The 20,550-nt window shown below is 45.3% G+C and overlaps 1 protein-coding gene across 2 annotated transcripts in view; it reads right to left on the reverse strand.

Annotated features, from left to right (window-relative positions):
• Positions 1–20,550, reverse strand: part of BOD1L1 (biorientation of chromosomes in cell division 1 like 1) — a 53,321-nt gene that overhangs the window by 24,700 nt on the left and 8,071 nt on the right. For both annotated transcript variants that reach the window (XM_060655421.3, XM_060655420.3), the window contains exons 3-10: positions 16,992–17,182; positions 15,895–16,509; positions 15,564–15,713; positions 13,283–13,449; positions 11,350–11,461; positions 10,554–10,692; positions 9,795–9,867; positions 1,818–7,803 (exon numbers count right to left, since the gene is read on the reverse strand). In XM_060655421.3, coding sequence (XP_060511404.3) covers positions 1,818–7,803; positions 9,795–9,867; positions 10,554–10,692; positions 11,350–11,461; positions 13,283–13,449; positions 15,564–15,713; positions 15,895–16,509; positions 16,992–17,182 — 7,433 coding nt within the window. The remainder of the gene's footprint in view (positions 1–1,817; positions 7,804–9,794; positions 9,868–10,553; positions 10,693–11,349; positions 11,462–13,282; positions 13,450–15,563; positions 15,714–15,894; positions 16,510–16,991; positions 17,183–20,550) is intronic.

The raw sequence follows: 20,550 nt of genomic DNA on the forward strand, positions 1-20,550 counted from the left end.
ACAGAAAGAAAATGGCATTTTCTCTGGTAAGACTCAGTCCTACCCCTGTTGTGATCCTTCCTTTCTCTCGCCCTCGTCCCTCTGTGACTGTGGCCTCAGTTCTTTCATCCACCCACACAGAAGCCTCCAAAGAAAATCCTTCCTTTCTCTAAGAGGATGCGGGCTTTTCCTTGCTAAAATCTCTTCTATTTTTTTTTCTTTTTAACGTTTATTCACTTTTCACAGAGACAGAGCACAAGCGGGGAGGGGCAGAAAGACAGGGAGACACAGAATCCGAAGCGGGCTCCAGGCTCCGAGCTGTCAGCACAGAGCCCGACGCGGGGCTCGAACCCACGAACCGTGAGATCATGACCTGAGCCGAAGTCGGACGCTCAACTGACTGAGCCACCCAGGCGCCCCAAACCAGGCGTTCTATCTTGTTCCTTCAGGGAAACAAAGCAGGGGAGAAAGGAGTAGCAGACTGTAGCAATGGTTAATGCATAAAAAGTTGCAGAACACTTGGGGCGCCTGGGTGGCTCAGTCAGTTGAGTGTCTGACTTCGGCTCAGGTCATGATCTCGTGGCCTGTGGGTTCAAGCCCCTTGTCGAGCTCTGTGCTGACAGCTTGGAGCCTGGAGCCCGCTTCTGATTCTGTGTCCCCCTCTCTCTCTGCCCCTCCCCCACTCATTCTCTGTCTCTCTGTCAAAAATAAACAAAATTGGCAGAACACTCAATTTTCCCAGGCAAAAAGCAATGGAAAAATTTCAAGTCCCTTATTTCAACCCTTGGAACACTTCTTAATGCCCCTTAAGTCCCTAAAATGAACAGGACTCAATCTATTGGCCTCAGCTTCCTGAGGCTGTATTTGATGACATCTAAGGGCTGTTGCAGTTTAAGAGTCCGGAACACTCTAAATTCACACACCCACAGAAAAGAAGTCGATGTCCCTGACTCCCTCAGGTCCAGCCCATGACGTCCCTTTGAGTTCCCACAGCGCCTGCCATCAGAGCGTCCCTGCCTACTTAAAACGCAAAGCCGGATTCACAGCTGCTCCCCTTCCCCAAAGCCCAGCACAGTCGTGGCTGGCACAGGGTGTCCCAAGTTGGATGGCACAGTGAATGACTGAGCCTAAAGGTTACCCCTTTGAAAGTTACCAACTGTTTCTACCAACATCTACTCTCTGAAATCTGTCAGGAGGGAACACGTTTCTTTTTGTCTTTCAAATTCCAAACCAGAAGCTCACTTTACCTGAATGAAAAACTCCGTTAAAAAATACTGTGCTCCCCTGATGACAAGTAGCCAGCCGGACTGAACTGACACTCATCGCAAATCTATAGGATGTTAGATGAGGGCTGAATTGTGTTTGTTTTTGCACTATTATTCCCCGTTTTATACGATGGAAAACTAAGGCTCGGAAGTAATTTTTTTCTAAAGGGCCCTAAGTACCATGCAAATTATTTAAACTCTCTGAACCTATTTTCTCATGTTTAAATGGAGTGATAAAAAAATGCTCACTTCACAGGGCTGTTGTAAGGTAGTGTTCATTGTGACAAAAACCCGAGGCTTCGAGGTTTAGTAGCTTGCAGCAGTCATGCAAATCACACATGGGTGGCTGACCTTCCCTCCCCCAGCTTCCTGCCTCTGCTCTCCTGCCACATGAGAAACGGGTCTAATGTTTTAAGTTTTTAAACCCATGGTTCTGAGCTCAGTCTTCCTACTTGAGAAGTTATTTTGTGACATCCTGGAAGCAAAATCACCTTTTGAAAGATGGTTTTAAACATACCCTACGTGCAATCACCTTTGTAAAACGCCAGTATGTACAATTAGGGCGAGTCTCACCTATATCGTGCAAATTCTCCTCAGGAGGAACAATGACCTTGAGGTCTCTTTCCTCCTGCAATGATTTCCTCATGCCACTACCGTCTGCTGCTTTCTCACTGGACCCTTGGATTGTCCGTCCGCCCTTGTGGTCGCTTGTCACGGTCAAGTCCTGCTCACGTCTTGGAGCCGACGGAGCTACAGCGCAGGCAGCTGGAAGGGGCGCCCCGTGGGAAGGACCAGTTTCTGACTCTCGGACATTAACACATTCACTGGTGGTGGTTTTCCCGGGGTCGGCCGGCCCACGGTGCCCCGGAGAGGGCGGCTGCGCTGCAGCGTCTGGGACAGGAGGCACGTTGTCGGCCCTCCCGGCACCGGGACTCACTGCCGGCAAACAGCGGCTCCCGAGGGAGGCATCCCCGGCCGTCCGCCCCTGTCCATCCTCGGGTGCGCCCGCTCCCCTCTGCTCGCCCCTCCCTGCCCAACAGGTGTCATGCCCTGCCGCGGCGGCCCCCTGGCCCCCCCGCCCTCTCTGAACAGAGCTCGGCCATGTGCTCCTCTCTGCCACGCCGACGAGGGGCGAAGGGCTCTCGCTGCGTTCTGTCACTGCCGGTGGCACCTCGCAGGGACGGTCCTCGGGGCCTGTGGCTCTGGCCCCTGGCGGCGGTGCTGGGTGTGGAGGGCTGTTCGCGGCCATCGGGCTGGGCGTCGGGGCCTCGCCCCGGCTCCTCCTGGCGGCCGAGGGGTCTCTTCTGTCGGCGACGCTGGCGGTCAGCGGGCTCTCCTCGTGCCTGTCGAGGCCGGCAGGCAGCAGCACGCACTCGGCCGTGCTGGTGGAGATGATGGCCGTGTCGCTGGAGTCCTCCGTCCTTGCAGCAGCGGGCCGCTCATCGTCCCGTGGGACAGCGCCCCGCATGACCGCCTCGCGGCCTTCGGAGGTGCTCGTGGAAATCATGGCGGTGTCGCCGACCTCCTCCGCCCGCACGGCCGAGGGGTGGCCTTCCTCCCGCGGGGCGGCGCTGGACACGGGGCCCTCGCAGTCCTCCCCCGAGCTGGTGGAGATGATGGCACTGCCGTCCTTCTCTTCCAGGGCGGTGGTGGGCCGCGCGCCTGCCACAGAGGCCTCGCGCTCCTCCGCTATGCTGGTGGAGATGAGCGCACACTCGTCCTTCTCCTCCTTGCTGGTCGAGGCAAGGGGGCTTTCAGCTTGCGTGGGCGCGCTGGGCATGGGCACCTCGAAGTCGTCGGCGCTCGCCGAGCCGGCGCCTTTGGCACTCTCCTCCGCCGCGGCCGCCGGCGGCTGACTCTCGGCACACGCGAGGGTCGTCGCGCTAGAAATCGGCACCTCGAACTCTTCGCTGATGCTCGTGGAAATCATGGCACACTCGTCTTTGTCTTCATTTCTCACGGCAGCCAGCTGGCTCTCACCTGACACCGCACTGGGCATGGGGGCCTCGAATTCTTCCCCGTTTATGCCGGCACCTTCCCGATCTGCCCCACCTCTCAGTGCGCTTGAATGACCCTCCTGTACATCGGCAACTGTGCTCAGCTGAGGGGTGCAGTCGTTTGTCGTGCTGGTGGAAATCAGCAAGCCTTTGCCTGGACTTTTGCCCCCAGCTACGCCAGCTGGGTTGGAAACGGTGTCACTGGCTGTAGTGGCCAGAAGGCCATCACACTCTTCATTTTCCCCAGAGGTGATGATTCCTTCGTCTTCCTTCCCACCAGGCGACATGTGCCCAGCTTCACATTGTGGGCCCGCACCCGACCCGAGTGCCTCGTAACTGCCCCCCACCAAGCCAGTGGAAGTAGTGGTGTCGTCCACTTTTTCTTTCCTGGTGAGCGGACTGTCACTGTGATCTGAAGCTGCACTGGTCATGGGAGCCTCGCAACCTCCGGGAGCTGGGGCCACGTCACCCTTCCCTGAAGCCGCACTGGTCACGCTGCTTTCTACGACGCCTTTGGCGCTGGAGCAGATCTCCGGATCTTTCATGCCCTTCTCCGCACCGCTCAAGCTGTCAACACTGCTCTCGTTGGCGTTGGTGACGGTGGCTCCGGCCTCAGCTCCCACGCACCCTGCCGCAGTACCAATCTGACCGTCCCCTTCTTCGGCACTTCCGCAGATCGATACCCCCTCGCTTTCCTCCTCTGCCCCGGTGCAGGTGGACGCATGCCCGATTTCATTCCCCCTTCCGGTGCTGGTCACCACACCTTCACCTTCCTCGTCCTCCTCTTTTGCGCCGGTGCTCGTTACAATGCCTTCGTCGTCACATGGGCCAGCGGCGACCAACGGCACGTTAGTGGCTTCTTTGGCTACCGTGCTGTCCATTGCGCTCTCTCCATTTTCTTCTGATTCAGAGCTCAGAGCAAAGCCCTCGCTGCCCTCTTCCGAGCCTGTGCAGCTCGCTGGCCCCTCTCCATCTTCTTCTGTTATCCCAGTGCTGGTGACGGCACTCTCACCTTCCGCGCCGTCATTCACAGAAGCGTCTCCGTCCTGGGGGGCGCTGGTTCCTGGTGGCGCGTCACTCCCCGCCAGGGCCACAGCTGCGCCTGTAACCACACGCTCCTCCTGTCGCTCTGCGCCTGTGACGGAGCACATGACGAAAGCAGCGCTTCTCCTTTCCGCTCCGGTGCATGTCACAGTCCCCTCGGTTTCTTTTTTGGGGCCCGTTCTCGTCACATTTCTCTGGAACCCATCCACCTCCTCACTGCTTAAGGAGCCCTCCCTTACTTCTGTCCCGGCACTTGTCACCGCGCCATCGCTTTCAACCTCACTGATAAAGGTGACAGTTCTTTCCGCCATTTCCAACGCACTACGTGAAGAACCGTCACACTTCTCTTCAGAGCCGGCGCTGGTGACAGCATCATCTTTCTCTTCTGTCACCCCACTATTGACATTGTCTTCAATTGTTACTGCGCGAGCAGTCACGGGGTCGGCTGCCCTTTCTTCGGATTCAGCCATAGCACACTCTGCACTCTCTCCCTCCTTGGTGCTTGTGAGGAAGGTTTCGCTTTCGGCAAACCCTTCTGTGACAACGCCTCCGCCTTCTTCGGCCGCCGCGAAGACAGTGCATTCGCTGGCTTCTGCCCCGACGCGAAGGGGACTGTTTCCAGAGCAGACACCTGCTACGAAGCCTTCGTCTGCCTCAATGCTCATGCAGGGCACAGCCACCTCACCCTGTCCTGTTTCTGAGGACGTGGTTGTAGCATCCCCCGCCTTCACGGTATTGAAGGGAACACCTTCGCCCTTCCCTTCGGAACTGGTGGCAAAAGAAGACTTTTCTGCTCTGCCAGGCCCGGCGGTCACACCCTCAGCATTTCCACTCCTTTGCTGCAAAACTGGGGAAGCGGCATTACATCCAACACTGGTGTCCACCTCGCTGTTTTCAGCCCTTCTTTCAACATCAACTGATGTGTTTTCTATTTCACCTGGGCCACTACTACACTTGAGCACAACTGTCTCGGCAGCTTTGTCTGTCCGCGTGCCGAGCACTGGGTCAACGGTGACGCCATGCTTTTTGCCATTTTCTTGCACAGCTCTCACTGTCTGCTTTGAACTGGGCTCTGTGCTTAAGTCACTTTCTTTCCTGGCCACGTCCATCAAGCCATCTTCTGTGTTAACACTCTCATTTTCCATCCTCGCGTCAGTTAACTTGCCACCAACAGGCATGTTTACTTGTCCCTGCTTACTGTGCAACACAGTGGGCTGGTAACCTTCTGGAATGTGTCTTTTGCTATCCACGCTTGCTTTTGCCGGTGTATCTACTGTGGAAACTGCCCCACTTTCTTTGCTGTCACCTGTCATAAGGACTTGTGATTCCCTAGCAGTCAAACTTGTGTTAGGAACACCAGAGCGCTCCACAAGTGAGGGGCTGGCTGGGTCGCCTTCTAAAACAGTCCTCCCGTCAACCAAAGGAATTACATCCGAATCAGGAGACTGTTTTGGAGGCACGACAGTTACTGAACTTAAGGATGGTGAAGGATCTAAATTTGGGGAATGTACACGATCAGCATCTCCTTGGGCAGCATGTTCTTCGGGGGGTCTGGTTGTATTTTTCAAATTCTTTTGTGCCCTGTCATTGTCGGACGGGGCTCGAGGAAACGGTGTGGGACTAGTTTCGGAGTCTGTATTTGTTTCATGAGTTCCCTGGTGAATGGGTTCTTTCTCCCCAGGGTTCAGTTTGGACACAGCACTTTGGATATGCACTTTCTTGGTCAGGGTGCTTTTATGGTCAGCGTGCTTTTCAGAATTACTAACAACTCCTGTTCCACGTCCTGATTTACAGGCTGGAGCTGCTGTTTTTGAGTCTACTGTGGAAGTTCTTAATTCATCCTTCAGAACTGGGACTGCGGTTTTTTGTTTCGTAACATTTTCAGAGTCAACGTCTTGTTGAGAAATAGCATTGCTGTTGTCTTGGGTTTTAGATGCTTCAGACACATTTTCAACAGCTGGCTCGGAATCAATTTCCATTGGCTCTTGTTCAGGCATTAATGTGGTATCACCACTCCTTTTTGGTCTCTGAAGGGGGGAACTACTGGTGGTGCCCAAGGTGTTTGCTGATCTTTCTTCTCCTTTGGTCATTTCTTGGGATAAGCTTCCTCTTCGGTTTTCACACAACTTCCTACTCAATTTCCTCTCTGTAACCGAACTATTCCCTCTGGCCTTGTCGTGATTACTGTCACCTTCTTTACCATCTTTGTCTTCTGATTTATTTTCTTCCCTTTTTCTCACTTCCTTACTGCTATGCTTTAAGCTTCTGCTTTTGTGCCCATCTGATAACTTCCTCTCCGGTCTGGAGGGGCCTGAATCTTTTTCAGCCTTATATTTCTCCTTCGCTAATGGTAACTTGGCTCTGTGACTCGAAGAGTCCTTCTGTACCCCGTGTGAAGAAGCGGCACTGTCCGATACAGCTTCCACACCAGTTTCCTCAGAAGGTCTGTCTTCAACTTTAGACTTTCGCTGTCTATCTGGGTTGATCTCTTCTGTGTTCTTCTCCTTATCTGGTTTTGGAGTGGTCACCTGTTTCGCGACGCTTTCTTGTAATTCCGGTTCAACTACTTTTAACTGCTTGCCTTGACTTTTTGGTTTCGACTTTAACAAAAGCTTCTCTTCCAGAAGGCTCTTTGTTCTTCGCTTCTCCTTGTGAACCATCTCTTCTGGTTTCGAATTACTATCTACATTAGTTGGGTCCATATCACACTTGTCCTCTGAATAACTGTCACTTCTTCTCTGCAATGGGATTCCGTGTTGCTTTGAACTCAGAGAATCTTTCTGAACTTTAGAATCACTTGATCTTCTTGATTTGTGTTCTGCCTTAGTTTTCTCGGCTGAAACATGTCTCTCTTTTTTGTTGTTTTCTTTACGAACATTCTCATCTGTTTTTATAATATACTCAGAAACTGGCTTCCCGTCTTTGCCTAAAATTGATAATTTCCTCTCATTCTTATGTTTACTTTTTCGTTCAGTTTTATCATCCGAAGACAGTTTTGGTTGTTGACTTTGCTTTTGAGTATTTTCATCCACTTTTAAGCTTTTCTCAGAGGAGTGAAGCTCCGTCTCCTCACTCGTTTTATGCAGACCGTCACCTTTATATTTATGTTTCATAGACACTTTGTCTTCTGACAGAGTCTTCTCTTTTTCAGGCTTGTCCTTTGAGGACTTTGCCTCTTTCTTAGGTAGGCTTTTCACATGTGGTGTTTCAGAATCATCTTTCTTTAGATGCTTTTCATTTTTAAGTGTGCTCTTCTGTTTCTGGGGCTCTTCGGTGCCAACCTCTGACCGTTCTGCCTGCCTCTTCCCATCTCTTGCGTCAGCCTCTTCCTGTGCCCCTTCCTCCACGACAGGGGTGGATGTGCGTCTTCTGTGCTCTCTCTCTATCTTGGACTCATTTTTGTTTTCATCAGCTGAATGCAATGACTCGGAAAGTCTCCGGGCAGGTTTACTTGGTTCGCTTTTTGCGTGAACATGCTTCAGGTCCTTTGAAGAGGACACTTTTTCCTTTTCGCCATGCTGTAAAAAAAAAAAAAAAAAGGTAAAACATGAGCAATACTAAAATCAAACTTAGCATTTGGGTACCCCCGATATGCTGAGTGCCGTCACGTGTTACATGTCACTTAAGCTCGCCAGCAGCCTGTGGTAGGTACTGGTGACCCCACTTGGTGCATCGGGAAACCGAAGCTCAGTGGGACTTGATGACCTTGTCCCCCGGCCAACGACTTCAGATGAATTCATTCGCAGTCTAGGGCTCTTCCCACTGCACCGCAGAGATCTGTGCAGAGACCAGCTATCTCTCCTGAGACCTGTCCCTGCATTTCGGAGGCCTCCTTGAACTCCAAACCGTTAAAGCTCACTAACACCCAGCAGCCACTAATAAATATAAGCTGCATGAATGAGAGCTCAATGTTCTTTTCAGTTCCAAAACATGATGAAGACAATTTAAAAATTCTATACTGAAATGAAGGTTTCTTACATTTTAATTTAGGAGCCTGAATGATTTGTGGAAACCTCATGAATTCAGGCTCCTTAAAGGACATTCTAGTTAGGAAGTTTCAAATGCACGCAAAACCTCACTGTAACAGTAACCTTATCACATATCAAGCACGTGTATGTTTATGTACCCGAAGGAAGACAACGATGGACCAGAGCATCTGACCCTTCCTCCCTGTCCCACAGTATGGCACCGAGTACATTATTAATGTTAGTCAGTGAACGCAGACCACACATACTACAGTCTCATTGACCACTACCTATAATTTCTCATTCAAATAATGAGCTGAAGTTCTCAGAAGGATCTGTGTCTCTGGGTTAGTTTATCACTGCAACTTCTTACAATTTAACACAAAGATTAATGCACTTCTACAGATTCAGGAGTAGGACATAGAAAGATCTTAAAAAAACAGTTTAAAGTGAAATTCCTCAAAGAAAGAACTAACAAGGATTTTATCGCCTAATTTTACAGTAAGCTTCAACCAGTTTATATGAACAAAATTTTATGAAGTCATTTTTAAAAGAAATTTATCACAAAATGAAGTTAAATATTTTAAAGTATGCCATTAAAACATCAGGATATACTTATAAATATGCCTCTAATTTCTGAATAAAGAAATCAAGATTATTTACTGGCTATGAATAAATAATCACCAAATTATTAGTTTTCCCTTGGAAATGTGAAGATAGTTTCGGTATAGGGGTGCTTGGCTGGCTCAGACAGTAGAGCATGAAACTCCTGATCTCAGGGTCGTGAGTTTGAGCCCTAAGTTGGGCGTGGAGTCTGCTCAAAAAAAAAAAAAAAAAAAAATAGTTTGGCTATAGAATTATAAATATGGCAAGGTAAATAAGGATCTGAATCCAGTGAAAGCAAAAGTTTATCCCAAGAAAATAATCCAAACAGGGGGAAGAAATGTATTCATTAAACATACTTTCAGTACTTACATTGGTCAGATCTTGGAAGTAATCTAAGTGCTCAACTATAAGGGAATGCTTAAGTTACAGTCTATCTATTCAATACAACCCTATGCAGTCATTAAATATAATAACTAGAAACTTACAAGGTAACATGAAATGAGCAAGAGGGAATGTTAAAATCATTTTGCAAGATTACACCCACTCTACAAAATTATGTACACTTGTGGAGGAATATAGGAGAATGAAGTGAATAATCTGCCCTGGAGAAGGGATTTTAGCTACCCTCTTTCTTTTCCATGATCATTACTGGCAATTTTGCTATTGCTAATATAACAAATGAGGGTGGGGGGCTGGGGAATGAGGGAAAGGAAAGTAGAAAAGTAGCTATTACTTGGATAAAAGATCACGTGAATCAACTTGGTCAAAATGAGGAATTCAGGTCATGATAAGATGGGGGTTTAAGAATGCTGAAGGTGATACATTTTTTATCTAACTTGGAAAAGATCAAATTGCATTCCAAGTTTTACTCCGAAGGACTGAATGGCCTTTATCTAACAAAAGAACATTTAAAATGGGTTTTATTAATTCAGACACACCTCACTTGTCTTCAGAGTTTCTTTGGAATCTTCTTCAGATTGCTGTTTCTTTTTAGAATTCTCTTCAACATTCCTAAGTGGGAAGAAAAAGTCATATATGAGCTTAATTTGAATAAAATATAAGAATTTCTCAGTAAGATTAGTTACTGGTTCAGCTACATCCAAGTCTGTGACAAATGTATATAATACAACTTGACTGTAGCCTATGGCTCATGGGCCTTCAGGCCACTTTCAGAGTCTCTTTGGCTTTCTAATTCTTATAGAATTCACTATGACAATGCAATGACAGATAAGCATTTGGTTCAGCCCCCTGGTTTACGGGGAGAGGCATGAGACACTGTTGAAGGGAATGCCTAGCAAGACTAGAAAATGGATGCAGTCACTATAAATAAGTGGTTAAGTGGCTACTGCAGGGATACTTCCTGAGTATTCTAGAGGGTCCATAAACTCTGAAATTCTCAAAACAACTGTGTGTTTATACACACGCATTTTTCTGAGGAGATCCGAAACTGCCATCAGATTATGAAAAAGTTCCGGGCCCCCCTCTCCCAAAAACATTAAAACACACTACTTTACAGTAGAGATACTAACACAAGGAATGAGGATATAAAGAGTTCTGAGCCCCCATGGTTCTCATAAATGTGCAACAATAACACACACTTTCAAGGTAAGGTTCTTTACTGTCACTGCCAATGCCTCCCTTCTGAAAGTATGCCAGGGGAAAGTTATAATGGGAACACTGCCAGATACAACATGTACCTTGAATCTTTCTTTCTTCTTTTGCTTAAGGCTACCTTTTTCTCTAATACTTTCCGCTCTTTAAGGACTTCTTTAATTCTGGGGGTTTTCAGTTCCAAAGTCTTTGTTGATGATTCTTCTAAGTCCACACTATTTTTGCCTAGGAAAGAAGCAGTATCAATAAGCTGTACTTTAGAATGGAATTTATAAACAGTGTAATATTTATTTTTCATTGAGAATTTCTGATCAATGTAAAAGTGCTGAATGGCTTTAATATCCTTAAGTTGTACTAGAAGAAAAGTAATATTTTAGATGGACAAGTCTTAGCTTTTTTATTTCAAATGCTTATGTGTGTGTATTTTTTTTTTTTTTGTATGCTACAAAGGATCAGTGCCCAGAGAAAGTTCAATTTTGTTCAATGAAATATTCCAGATAAATGTTTGACACTTTAGTAAACAAAAAAGCACAGATTAATTCCACTAATATCACCAGCAAGGCTTGATTACTCACATGCAAACAATCCATTTTCCAGTGATAATTCATTCCACAATGGCTGGAAAATAAATTGCTAATGAGAGCTGTATAAGCTGGTACCTGACAGAATGTATAACTTAGATACAGCAATATAATTTAAAAAGTGATACATCAGAATAAAAAAAAAAAAACCTTCCATATTTAAGAATAATTTTTTTAATACAACAGCTTTATTGAGATGCAATTTAGATCATTTTATATCATCTCATAAGTAATATGAATATCTAGAAAATAATGGAGTATACAAGATAATTTAAAATATTAAAGTTAACACCTCCTATACCTTGACTCTTAGCTTTTGAAGACTTTGTCTTTTCTGCCTTCTGCTTTCGTTTTTCTTCAAGTTTCTCTCTATTAATTTGCCTTCTTAAAAGCCTCTCTTCTTTTTCTTTAGCCTAAAACCACAAAATATTCACAATTATCCTGACCAACTATTAGGCAAAAGCAAAAACAATGAAAACAAGTATGTTTACCCTTCAAATATTCTTACAAAATAATGGGCTTTGCAAAGGTGCATACACATTATATAATTTGGAAGCTACCAGAAGTGACAGATCAGAAAATTTTCCATTACTCTTTCAGATTGCCATTAGTTTAAGGAATAGGAAAGGTATCATTTTGGGAAATGGTGGTTTAATAAACCAGTTACTTCAATTAAAAGGCTGGCTGTGAAAATATATATGAACATCAGTGTACATCATATGTACACAGGCAAATCTCCTGTGTACAATAATTTTTAAATTATTCTTAAAAAAATTTTTTTTTAAACATTCATTTACTTTTTGAGAGACAGTGAGCGGGGAAGAGGCAGAGGGAGAGGGAGTCACAGAATCCAAAGCAGGCTCCAGGCTCTGAGCTGTCAGCATAGAGTCCGACGCGGGGCTTTAACTCAAAAACTGCAAGATCACGACCTGAGCCGAAGTCAGACGTTTAACCGACTGAGCCACCCGGGCACCTCAAATTTTTAAATTATTCTTAAAGGAGAAACTGAAGTGCAGATTCAAGAGACAGGCTAGTTCTACAACAAATATGACTTGTGGGTTATGCTCTTGGGACCCAGGTTTTGGACATGGGACTTTCTGCTATCCTATGTTAAAAAAACAAGGGGCGCCTGGGTGGCTCAGTCGGCTGAGCATCTGACTTTGGCTCAGGTCATGATCTCATGGCTTTTGGGTTTGAGCCCCACATCGGGCTCTGTGTGGACAGCTCAGAGCCTGGAGCCTGCTTCAGATTCTGTGTCTCTCTCTCTCCCTCTGCCCCTCCCTCGCTCATGATGTGTCTTTCTCTCTGTCAGGTATAAAAAAAAAAAAAAAAAAAAAAAAAAGAAATAAAATAAAATAAAATAAAATAAAATAAAATAAAATAAAAAAACAAGAATCTGGTCATCGTGGGTTACGCCCCCCACCCTTTTCCAGCCAGAACTCCAAGTCTTAGAGGGCTAAAAACCCTAAGCATTGGTATAACCTCTGATGAAGCAAACTTCTCAGAGACAAGCAACTATCAGCATTTCCACCTCCTTCAAATGACCATCGTAGGTAACAGCATTTCCTTGCTCTAAGATGTGCAGCTCCATATTTTAATGTTTCTAAAACCATAAGTCATCTTAAAACTGACGTACACCTATGATAAGGTAGCAAATTTTTTTCTCTAAGAAGCTGTTAATCCAATGACACATCTTGTACCTAGGACATTTGCAGACTGCACTTCTCTCTTTTTGAAATAAAATTTTTTAATGTTTATTTACTTCTAAGAGAGCGAGCGAGCCCATGAGCGAGGGAGGGGCAGAGAGACACAGAACGTGAAGCAAGCTCCAGACTCCAAGCACAAAGCACAAAGCCTGACATAGGGCTCGAACCCACAAGCAGCGAGATCGTGACCCGAGCTGAAGTCTGACACTTAACCAACTCAACCACCCACGTGCACTTCCCTCTTAATCTTATGTTAATGGCTGCACATCCTATCTTTGTGTGGGCTGGATCCACACTTGATTCAAACGTTTCCATACTGTGAAACACCTGTTGCCCGGTTTTCACTATTAAGCATAATGACACAAACACCTACGTCACACGTTTATGTTCTGCCTAAATGACAGGCTGCTGAAGGCAGAACCTCCATGTCATGGTTCTGTCTGCTGCCCAGTACCTTGCACACAGACTAGCCAGGTTTGTCAACCTGATGTGACAGGTTAAAATAGCGACAGATCGAATCTGACTTACGATAGACTGGCGTCGTTGTTCTACGGTAAGTTCATCATCAGAGTCGCTGTAATACTTTGAGTAAAGATATGGTTTGTGAACATAAGCATGCCGCACGCTTTTTGCTTTTCCTTCACTGGGGTCGCTGTTTTGAGTTTTTGTTTTGTTCTGCTTGTTCTTCTCCTCATCTGGAAGAAAGCCAATAGAAAGAGGAGTGCTTCTGTGAATTACCAATGAAGTCGACACCATGCCTGATCAACATCAAGCAACAAAAGCAGTTATCGATATGGTTCAAGTGCATTTGTCAGCCCAATGGAAAATATCAGGATGCAAAAAAATCAGAAATAAACATTTTTCAAGGCCATCATCCCATCCATATCGAAATTTACTTCTTCCAATGAGCTTCTCACACATAAAGAAGGCAAAAAAAAAATTAGACCCTGTCACCATTCAGGGTTCCCTGACAAATACTTAATTCTCATTAGTACGTCAGTAGACTTGGTACGGACGTGGCTTTGCCACTGTGAAACGGAACAAGTTCACTTGAACCCACACTTTAAAGTAGGCTTGAGATTTTTTTTTTTTAATTTTGAGATTTTAATGACCACCCGAGAGTCTCTCACTACGCAAGAGGCAAGAGTCAATAACTGGCCCACACCAAGGATGTACTAAAAGCCCCCTACCCTAGGAAGGTGGGTATGTTTCCCACAACACAGCAAGTGAAGTAGAAACCTGTAAACAAGGTCTTCATTTCTACCACTTAGTACTCTCCAACCAGTCACCTTCTTCCTTCTTGGATCTCAGACATATAAAACCTAGTCCTGTCCAGGAAAAAACGTGGAAAGCCCCACAAAAGCACCTAGGAGGAGAATTTTAGTCAGGCTTCAGAAAGTGGGGTACACAGGATGAGTGATAGCCATCATACACACAGGGCCTACGGAACTGACCTCACAACGAGGTATGAAAAGCATACCTGACGTTGTTTTCTGGGCTGGTCATTTCGTTTTTAGGGGGATACTAAGGATGCAAACTGGGATGGACTGAAATTAAAAGGTGGAATTAAAAGCTTCTACTTTTTCTCCTCTAGGATTTTCTCTCTAGGTGTCCTATCCAAAAGCCCACGGCAAATTTACAAAATGCTGCTTACAAGTAGTTGCAAATAATATTTGATTTTTAACAAAGGTCGTAAGCAGAACTTAATCATGTGATACAGAGTAGCACAAAGTGTTGGTCAGAAGCCCAGACCAGGGTTGAAACTGACACCGGAGCTCAATAGCTGCGTGACCCTAGACAGGACACCTTCTCTTGGTGACTCTCTTTCCTCACCTGGACCTACTTCTCAGGATTGCTAAGGATTACAGGAGCTAGGACACAGAAGAGTACACAGTGCCTGGAACACAGTAAGTGCTTAGTAAGGGCTGGGTGAAAAACAAACTCTACAGAGAAGTATGGTCTTGCCTGTAGCTTCTGGGAGGTAATCTCTAAGTCTGTGGAATGTCATGTCTGACACGAGTGTTTGTCTGCCTGGGGGTCTTGGGTCAAGCTAAATCAACTCACGGTATGATCTGGGTCAGTAGCTTTGGGCCATGGCATATCAGCTTGACCTCTGGAGGGGCTGGAGATTAAGATCTGACGCTATGTCTACATGATGGAGCCCCAGTAGAAATTTTGGACATCAAGGTTTCTGTGAGCTTCCCTGGTTGGCGATTAGCCATATACATATTTCTGACATCAATGCCAGGAAGGTAATGCTCTCTGTGACCCCGCAGGGAAAGGGCTTCCGGAAGCTCCGTGGACTCTGGCCTGTGTGCCTCTTCCCTTGGCTGATCTGAATGTGTGTCCCTTCACTGTAATAAACCACCACCATGAACTGTAAAGCTTTCAGTGAGTCTAGGAGTCCTCCTAGAGAATCGTCAAACCTAAGGGTAGGCTTGGAGACCTCAACTTTGCAAATGGTGTCAGAAGTGAGAGCAGCCTTGGGGACTGTGCTCCCCCAACAATGCCCACACAAACCCACAGACACCCACACCCACAGCACCGTCATATACACTGTCTCCTCTACATCTTCTAATAAACCTGCGGGATGGAGTTCAAGGATGGAGAACCAAGGCTTGTGGAGTAACTTACCAAGCTTGCTCAGACAGACAACCTCGGAGCTGGGACTCAGAAACACATCTTCCAACTACAAAGTCCCATGCTCTTGCCAGTATACCACACTGTCTTTCACGATATAGCCATGTGAATATACAAACAACGCTCGACAGGAAGCTTCCCAGAGGCGTTATTAAGTAAAATGCTTTACCGTCTGACGTAATCTCTCCTTCTTCCATGCTATCAGACATTACAACTTCCTCCTCGGTGTCTTCTTCAAAAGATGAAAGGTCACTGGTATGGACAGAGCTAACTGTGATGTCTGTAAGTCCATCCACATCAGAATCTATTAAAGAGCAATCTTCGAGAAGGAAATAAAACACAAAGATAAGTCATAAGAACAAACTCAGCACCCAATTCCTAAATTACGTTTAAAATACTCTGCATTAAATACAGGTCAAAAAAATGTGACCCTCCCCCGCCCCCCAACTGACACTCTTTGATCTGTAAACTGTTGTAGATTTTTTCAAGTTTTTATATACCTTCTTTTGTCCCTTCAATGGTTTTAGCTTTATTACTATTCTTTTCTGACGGGAGTTTTGAACACTCTACATCTTTTTCCTTTGCTTGCTTTTCTTCTTTCGCTTTTTGTAGGTCCTCACTCCTTTTTGGGTGGTCAAACTTCTTTTCGGTCTTTTCCTTCTTTTCTTTCTTTCTTTCTCCTTTGTCATTGCTCTCTGGTTTCTTTTCACCTTTGTCCATTGATTTATTTTTTTGGTCAATGCTTTCCTGTTGAACATCCTTATTTAGCAGAATTGAACTACTACTCTCTTTTGTGTGATTTTTAATTTCCTCAACTGGACAAGGGAGATCATTTAATTCTTCAGACTTGGGGGCTGTTTCCTGTCCTTCCCCTGCAGAGTCGGGTGTAGACTTTTCTTTGTCAGCCATGTCCTCTGAAGTTCTCTCTTTCTCGGTACTAGTGTCAGTGCTGGGCTGAGATGGGAGTTTTTTGGACACTCTCTCACTGGTCTTGGTGTTTGATGTTTCTGTTGAAGCTCTGGCTGCACTAGCTTCTTGGTTAAGAGAAGTTATGGTTTCCAAGATTGACATGGCGTCATTGGCTACATTAGCACTGGGTCCAGGCACTGGGACACCTTTGAGGGAAAGATGAGCGTTAGAAAAAACTTATGCAGAAAGTAAGCCCCTCTGATGAATCGATGCTACAAGACGCTCTCATCTTTATAAGACACGTATGCTGTGCAGACCATTCCTATTCTTTTAGACTTTCGGATACCAGTGCTAACACCGAGCACATTCTAAATCCTCTACTGTTCTAACACTGTGTCATAGGAAAGGCACCATGCAAATCTGAGAATAGTCTAATTCTCTTCGGTTATATTAATTATTCCCTCAGTTGAAACGCACACACGTACACACAGCCAACACGTCAGGAAAATGTCTACCATTTTGCATTAATCTCAAAAAGAAATGTTCTATCAGTTGAGGAATGTGATATTTGAAATAAATATAATTTCACTAGAGTAGCCAAGGAACAAAATTGATAATTATATCCCTAGTTTGATACTCAGTTCAAGAAGCAAAGCAAAGGAACTGACCAAGAGTAAAAGCAAAGCACCTTGTGTAATGGCAGAAGAGTCTGGTTTCTCATCATCGGGGGCTGTGCTGCCACTTGCTTCCTCTTTGTGGTTTAGGGTGGCCAAAAACTCATGCACAGCTTTCTCCACCTGAGGTCTGAACGTGTGGTTGATCTTTGGATCCACAACCTGAGAAATAATTCGGTCAATACCAGACTCCAACATTCCTGATCTGAAACACAAAATAAGTTTTACAGAAAGGTAAAACACAATTTCATATGATTTACATTAATTGCTTTTAAACAAAATTGTACCTGTCACATATATGTTCAACCTGAAATTACCCAATCCACTCATCTCAATATATGGAAAGAATAGGCAATGGGAAGTCAGTTTCACACCAGGCAGCATTTAGGTCGATCACACTGCAAGAAAGACTGTATACTTTCTACCAGCGGTGTCGCTAGTGGAAAGGCTAAAGCAGGCAAAACAAGAAACAAAACGCCTTTAGAACTAGACACAATACGGGGCGCCTGGGTGGCTCAGTCGGTTAAACGTCTGACTTCAGCGCAGGTCATGATCTCACTGGGTTTGTGAGTTCCTGCCCCACGTCAGGCTCTGTGCTGACAGCTCAGAGCCGGGAGCCTCCTTCAGATTCTGTGTCTCCTCCTCTCTCTGCCCCTCCCATGCTCATGCTCTGTCTCTCTGTCTCTCAATAATAAAAAAATAAACGTTAAAAAAAAAAAAAAAAAAGAACTAGACACAATACATTATCTAGAGCCCACACTTCCAGGTGATGCTTACCTTACCCCAACCCTGGCCAGGGCATATGGGAATAAATGATCACTAAAGCTGAGTTCTGGGTATAAATCTATGGAGTCCACAATTTTTTTTTTTTTTTAGCAGAAAAATGTAAGCCTTTTAGAAATATGAGAATCTCCAGGAAAACTGAAGAACATATACAGAGTGTAATTTCAACAAGCTTATAAAACAAAGAAAAGAAAGCAAAGTTCAGAAAAATAAAGAAAAACTTAAGACTTCTCGTTTTCTTTTTATTACATTATCTTCCTGCTGTAAAAACTGATGATTTATTCATTCAACAATCAGGTTACGAGTGTCTTCTCCATAACAGGCACCATGCTGGGGATCGGTCTGTTACAAATCAGACCTGGTTTCTGGTCTGGCGGGAGAGACAGACATGATTAAAATACCAGAGGGCAGGCACTATAAGACACCGTCTACTCTAGGAAAGAGGGGAATGGAGAAGTATTAAATATGTTTAAGGTGATCTGGGAATGCTTCACAAAGAGAAGATACTTCCACTGAGCCTTGATTTCCATAGAAGCAAAGAGGAGGAAAGAGCTGAGAGAAATACACGCAAGAGACGGGAGGAGCAAAGGGGGCGACACAGACTGAAATGTGCAGAAAATCACAAAAGCGTGAGTAAAATAAGAGGATGTGGATTTGTTTTAAGAAACGCACTTACACCTCGTTTCTTGCTAAAACAAAACAAAACAAAACCAACCACCTGAGGAGCCAATGTTTCTGGACAGTATTGGATGAGCCGGGGGCTGTCTCTTCCAGATTCTAGGCCTCGGCTCTCTCCGCAGAACGGGGGAGCCATCTCTCCTTACACTTGACAATGCTATTTTTGAGTGCAGCTCTTTCTGAGTGGAGGATGGATTTGATTTCCATTTCCTGAGGTACCTTGCAGCCTTGTGATACTATAATTCCACTTATGTGGGCCACAGAGAAAAATGAGTCAACACCGGACAAAGTAGGTAACCTGCTTTTTAAAGTTCTAAGATAAAAAAAAAAAACGCAAATCCTGCACACGTCGTTACATCTTAGAGGTGCCTTTAACATGTAGCAGGTGTAAAAGAAACAAGGACAAGCAATCTTAAAAATGTTTTCAGGCACACCACAAAAAATAAAACCCACTCACCCTAACATCACTGCGGCAGCCGAGGTTTCTCTGCCTCTATTCCAGGCCCTCGTCTATTTCAGTCTAGTCTCCCGCGAGGTCAGCTCTGATCTTAAATCAAAGTGGGGGCCATCCTAACGAACACACTGCTCTTAGTTGCCCGCTCTAGTATGGTGTGGTCACAGCAGCCTCACCAGAGGGAGATGCTACAGCCTTGGACTCAAGGGCAAAGCCGAAATGCCAGTAGGTAGTATTTTCCTGATTAAAGCTACTTCCTTTTCCTTTCAAATTCTGTTCAGTTAAGATCATTATTTAGAGCTATCTGGCATTTTAGATTCTGTTGTTCAAATGAATGCATAAAAAGAACACTACTGAGAGGTGCCTGGGTGGCTCAGTGGGTTAAGCTTCTGACTCTTGATTTGGGCTCAGGTCATGATGTCACAGTTGTGAGATCGAGCCCCACGTCGGGCTCTGCACTGAGCATGAAGCCTGCCTGGGATATTCTCTCTCTCTCTCTGCCCCTCTCCCACTCACAATCTCTCAAAATAAATAAACATTAAAAAAAAATACCACTGAGTCCGAAGATCAATTATTAAGTTGAACCATTTGAAATTGCCGTATTTTTGTCCTACAAAAATGGGAATTGTAGATGGTTCAGGCTAATGGTCAATTGAATATTTCTCAAAGTCTTTGTAGGAAAAACTGTTTGAAATTTTATGTATAGGGGCTGGTCCCTCTCTACAACAATAGCTGGACAACTAAATACTGTGGTATCTTTCCTTAAGGAAGCTTGAAAATGATATACTCAAGTGATATGTAACTTTACTCAGTAAGAGAATATTTTAATTAATGGGGCATCTGGGTAGTTCTGTTGGTTGAGCATCTGACTCTTGATTTCGGCTCAGGTCATGATCTCATAGTTTGTGAGTTCGAGCCCCGCATCGGGCTCTGTGCTGACAGCGTGGAGCCTGCTTGGGATTCCCTCTCTCCCTCTCTCTCTGCCCTTCCCCAGCTCATGCTCTCTTACTCTCTCAAATAAACATTTTAAAAAAAATAATAAATAACATAGCTAGCAGAGAATTTACAGATGTTAGTCTAAGAAGAGCAATTCCTAAATTATCCAAGGGAAGCTGTTTGTCCTGTTATGAAATGTCTCTAGAAGACGGGTGCGTGGGTGGCTCAGTCGGTTAAGCGCCAGACTTCGGCTCAGGTCACAATTCAGGGCTTGTGAGTTCGAGCCCCTCTTCGGGATCTGTGCTAACGGCTCAGAGCCCGGAGCCTGCTTCAGATTCTGTGTCTCCCTCTCTCTGCTCCTCCCCTGCTTGCGTGCGCTCTCTGTCTCTCTCTCTCCCAAAAACTGAATAAACATTAAAAAAAGAAATTTAAGTGTCTCTAGAAGATAGTTCCCAAGACCCAGGCTGGTGGTCACAAGAACCCTTTACTGAAATGTACAGCAACCCCTCACTAAGCAGGATTCTGTGAAAATGTCTTATAAGGGGGCTATTAAGACTTGTTAAGTGCTTTCGATTTTACAGGGGTGAGAAAAGAATGAAGGACTGCTTCCCTCCTTGATAGGTTTTGCCTGCTGAGGGGTAAATACAATGCCAGGAAATCTGCCTAAGACTTCGGTCGCTCAACGTATGAAAAAAAAGAATGCACCTCCCCCACACCCCCCC

The sequence above is a fragment of the Panthera onca genome, chromosome B1, assembly GCF_046562875.1.
Source record: "Panthera onca isolate mPanOnc1 chromosome B1, mPanOnc1 haplotype 2, whole genome shotgun sequence".
Classification (NCBI taxonomy): domain Eukaryota; kingdom Metazoa; phylum Chordata; class Mammalia; order Carnivora; family Felidae; genus Panthera; species Panthera onca.